General features: G+C 48.0%; 1 protein-coding gene and 1 long non-coding RNA gene across 2 annotated transcripts in view; one reads left to right on the top strand and one right to left on the bottom strand.

Moving 5' to 3' along the window:
- The window catches only part of Hsd17b2 (hydroxysteroid 17-beta dehydrogenase 2), a 59,079-nt gene extending 55,252 nt beyond the window's left edge, over window positions 1–3,827 (bottom strand). The window contains exon 1 of the mRNA XM_021220758.2: window positions 3,301–3,827. Within this exon, the coding sequence (XP_021076417.1) occupies window positions 3,301–3,568 (268 nt within the window). The 5' untranslated portion in view covers window positions 3,569–3,827. The remainder of the gene's footprint in view (window positions 1–3,300) is intronic.
- Window positions 3,828–4,768: 941 nt separating this feature from the next.
- LOC115062694 overlaps window positions 4,769–5,000 on the top strand; it is a 4,353-nt gene continuing 4,121 nt past the window's right edge. The window contains exon 1 of the long non-coding RNA XR_003842630.1: window positions 4,769–4,861. This is a non-coding gene — a long non-coding RNA (uncharacterized LOC115062694). The remainder of the gene's footprint in view (window positions 4,862–5,000) is intronic.

Genomic DNA, 5,000 nt, shown 5'->3' with positions numbered 1-5,000 from the left:
AAATCTTTTACCACTGTGTTCTTACCAGCTAGATCTGAAGGGGATGTGGCATGATCCAGACACTCACCTCACTTGTGTTTTTCTGTACCATCAGCAGTTTTCCATATCACAGACACCCCTCTTGCCACCCATCACCCTTCAAGGCTGTATATTATTCCACTCAAAGGAGCTATCATGGATCTGGACTGCTTTGTAAATGCAGTTATCTTAAGGAAGATTGGATTGAAAACACTCTCGATTTTTTTTTTTAAGATTTATTTATTTATTATGTGTAAGTACACTGTAGCTGTCTTCAGACACACCAGAAGAGGGCGTCAGATCTCATGGTGGGTGGTTGTGAGCCACCATGTGGTTGCTGGGATTTGAACTCAGGACCTTGGGAAGAGCAGTCAGTGCTCTTACCCATTGAGCCATCTCGTCAGCCCACACTCTCGATTTTTATCTACACTTTTACACAGCTCAGTTGCTTTAGTTTGTTTACTTTGCACTGTTGGAGATTGAACTTAGGGCCTCTGGATGCTAGGCAGACACTGTACCACCCAGTTGGATTCCCACCTGCTGTCTTATTTCTTTCTAAAATTTGTTTTTATTATTATTATTATTATTAGTTATGTGTAGGTGTTCTGGGATGTGCACATGTGTGAGTTCAGGTGACTGTAGGACCCAGAAGAGGGTATCATGTCCCCCTGAAGATGGAGTTACAGGCAGCTGTGAACCGCTCCATACGAATGCTGGTATCAAACGCAGGTCCCCTGCAGGAACTCTGGTTCTCAACCACCCAGCCATCTTTGCAGCCGCCACCCACCCCAGTCATTTCTCAAAGAGTGTTTTCTAGGAAAGGGGCAATGCCTGTGACTTCACATACTGTCACTTTCTTCCCCTGGTCCACAGCCGTTAAAACCCGAGGCTGCCTCAAACAGTGATCTTTAAACCCAGGGAGGTTTCTTGGTTTGTTTGGTTGGTAGATCGTTCTGGGCTAGTGAGATAGTTCTGCAAGTATAGATGCTTGCCAACACACTTGAAAACACCAGTTCAAGGCCCTGGACTTGGGGAGAACTGACTGCCAAAGCTGCTCATTGATCTCAACATGTGCACTGTAATGCACAAACACACACACACACACACACACACACACACACACACACACACACATGGGGGGGGAGGGTAGTTAAAGTAAAATTAAATCTTTTTTAAAAATTTAAAGAGTTCAGGTATCACACATTTATTTTCAACATTTTTTATTTCATTTTGAGCTTATTTTGGTTTTCTGTTTGGTTTGACTTTTTGTTCATTTGTTTGTACATTTGGGCTTGGGAGTTTGGAGCTTTGTTTCCATTTTCTTTTCTTTCTTTCTTTCTTTCTCTCTCTCTCTCTCTCTCTCTCTCTCTCTCTCTCTCTCTCTCTCTCTCTTCTCTCTCTTTCTTTGGTATTGGCAACTGTGGCGGTTTGTTTGTTATCTTGGGGTGTTGGGGATTGAACTCTGGACCTTAGCACAGCAAGACAAGGTCCTCCACCCTTTTAGCAAAGATCTTGAGCCTTCCCAGGAATAATACCAACCTTGTGCTTTCATTGTGCGAATGACGGAAAATGGCATTTCAGTTCCTCTCAAATATCTCCAGCCCTGCTCTGACATCTGGAAGAATTTCCCTTAAGGGTTAGTCCCTGAGCTTGCGTTGTTCACTTCACTTAGGTGTTGACAAGACCAAATAAGTGGGGAGCAGAGTCCTGCTTTCTCCTTTATCTGGGGATCTGCTGGAATCGCCCCTTCTCAGAGGTCAACCGAAAAGGTGTTAAACCTTCAACTGTTCTCCCGGAGTGTCTGCATTTCCTGGAGATTCTGTGATGGACAGGATGCCATACCTCGTTTATTTCCAGAGTTTCTGAGGCTGAGGATAGCTCAGGGAGTGAGGGACTTGTGTAAGCATGAGAGCCTGCATTCAGATCCCTGGCACCCACGGGAAAAGCTAGGCACTGTGGGATATGCTGTCAGCTCCTCACTGAGGAGCCAAAACCAAGAGAATCACTGGGGCTTGCTTGCAAGCCAGGCTAGCCACTTGGCGAGTTCCAGTGTAGGGGAGAAATACCACCTTAAAGGATAAAACGGGGAGTGGCTGAGGCAGAGACCCAGGATCGACCTCTGATCCTCAGAGAGAGAAAGAGAAAGACAGAGGCAGAGACAGACAGACAGACAGAGAAGTGTACTTAATGGTTCTGTCTTCTTTCGTACAACTGGGAAATACAATAGCTACTCGACTTCACTGTTGGATTTTAAACTCAGAGAAGCTGATGCCCTGCCCTTCCACACCCCAGCAAGAACCAAACCGTGCTCACAGGAAGAATTTTTGTTACTTGGTTTAAGGTAAAAAATAGGAAGAAAAAAAAAAGTTTCGAGTCTGTTTCTCCATGATTCATCAGTCCATGAGTCCAGGGGTCCCGGACATAGGTGACCACAGCCAGGGCCCCCAGCCACAGGTGATGACTTCCTTATCACAGGGGTGACACCCTCCTCACAAGGTGACACTGCAGATGGCCTTTCCTCTTCTTTCCAGGCCTTTCTGGGTTAGGATCACTTGAGGGAGTTCTAGTTGCAGCTTTCACCAAACAAACCTGTTTTACAACTCCAAGGAATCTAATTTGGCCTCGCGCGGTTACTGAAGAATAGCATGAAGAAGTGAGGGGCTGGCAGCTCAGCTAATGAGCAGCTAGATCTGTGTGCACACACTGCCAGTTTGATCTAATTAAGAAGCACTAACACACTAATGACCCGTAGAGAAAAGGATCAAACAGGACAACAGGGTGGTTCGTGGTTCGGGACAGCAGCCTGGCACATTGCAAAGGCTCAAAGTACAGTGGCGTCCCTAGACACGCGGTATTGTGCCCAAACTGGCTGGCCACCTTCCTTCCATACATAGAGGGGTGACCAGGCCTAGGACCTAGATAAACAGTCACCTCAGAACAGAATACCAACTAAGCCTGAAGAAGTCTGTCAGGTGTTTCCTGGTACCAGGACACATGTGAAATGATGCTGTCTTACTTATCAATATTTATTCCTAGGAAATTAACACACTCATTGTATAGATCTGTGGCCCCGAGTAATTGTCGTACCGGTGGCTTCTTTCAAAGCACATCCAAACCAAAGGACACCCAAAAAGGCAGTGAGAACCGCTCAGGTATGCGCTGCCTGTCATTCACTCTAAGCACTTCCCCGCTCAAGCCAAAACTGACAGCGTCCCCCCCACCGAGGACGGAGAGTATCAGGCTGTTCTCCGCAGGACAATCACAGGGATGCTGGTCACTTACCTGTCACCAGCACGGCCTTTTGATCCACAGGTAACAAGTCTTGGTCAGATGAACTCATATACAGAAGGAGGAAACTGGCCACCGATAAGAGGAACAAGGTGCAGAGGAGGGACAGACTGAGCAGGCAGGCACCTCCCCAGAGGCCAGCGAGACACACCGCCTGGCTCCGCAGCTGCCCGCCACTCCGGCATCTGCAGAGAAGCGTGCCCCCCAGCACTGCAGCGGCAGCCAAGCAGAGCCATGCTGACTCAGAGGCAAACGGGCTCATTCTCCACTGGCCTTCCTTCCCTTGCTAGGGGCCAGTGAATACTGTGAGTGCAGAAGCTGGCTCGAGGCAGCCCAGGCTTATATGAAGGGAGAGGCGAGAGGGGAGGGGGGGGGAACGACAGCCCCCGCACCCTTTGAACAAGCATGTTAAAGGTAGTGATAGGGGAAACTACTCCCAGGAGGTAATTTAAACTGTGCACTGTGATATAAATACCTGCTTGTTCCCCTAAGGCACTTATACATGAGCACACACACACAAATATACACACACCTACACAGACATACAGACATACACACATGCACATACACACAAATAGACACACACACAACACACAGAGACATAACACACACACACACACATACAGACATACACACACATATAGACATACTCACACACATACAGACAGACACACACTTACACATACACATACATACACGTGCACACGCACCCTCTCACCTGACAGATGTTTACTCGGATAGTGATTGACAGACTTGGAATCACAAGAAGACAATCTCCTTTGGACGTGCCCTCTCTGTGTTGGTTGAGTTCTTTTGCTAACTCCGAGTGTCTCTGTATGTGTGGCTGTGGGAGTGTGTGTGTGTGTGTGTGTGTGTGTGTGTGTGTGTGTGTGATCCAGGTAATCAGTGAAGCTTGGAAAGTGGATTCTAAGAAGACAGCATCTCCGATCTGGCCTGCATCTGGAGGATTACTGCCAACTGAGACAGGTTAAGGGCTCAATGAGCCAAAAGAAGGCAACTCCTTAGAGGCAGAAGGAAGGTGCCAGTGTCTTCCCAGAGGGCAGTGGTGCCAGGGAGAGACCATAGCAATGACAATCGGACTGAGAGAAGCTGTCAGAGCTTCCTCGTGACCAGTGTTCTACTCAGTTCTGACTCCGGCTACCCTGTTGGAGGCTCTGCTCTGGGTCGTAGGACTCAGTCTCCGGAGAGGATGTCCTTACAACATTTCTAGTCTTCGTGTGGCAATAACAAGAGAGGCGATCAATCGCAATCAATCGGAGACTAGAGAGATTAGGAGCCGAAATGCAGCCGGAGAGTCCAGCAGGCCAATCCCCGGCTTTGCCCTTTGAACCACCGTCTGTCTGCTTGCGGTCAAACACGGAGAAGCAGCCACTCCTGTGCTAGTTCCTCCTTTTGCCCGGCTTGCATCTTACACAATCCTTTGTTGGAGTCAGCTTGTAAACTAGAAAATTCAGGCTGGGAGAGACTGTGCTTTATCCGAGAGCAAGGAATCTGAATCCACACACCTGTGACTCACCAGCCCAAGAGCCCTTCTGTAAGAACTGCGGAGACGGTTCAGTCCCTATACATAGGTTCCGGGTATTATATACCGTGTGTGTGCACACACCTGCACATACACGCATATCTCTCTCTCTCTCTCTCTCTCTCTCTCTCTCTCTCTCTCTCTCTCTCTC

Source organism: Mus pahari, chromosome 20, assembly GCF_900095145.1.
Source record: "Mus pahari chromosome 20, PAHARI_EIJ_v1.1, whole genome shotgun sequence".
In the NCBI taxonomy this organism is placed as follows: domain Eukaryota; kingdom Metazoa; phylum Chordata; class Mammalia; order Rodentia; family Muridae; genus Mus; species Mus pahari.
Note: the sequence above shows the minus strand (reverse complement) of the source record. Positions and strands in the feature narration are given on the sequence as shown.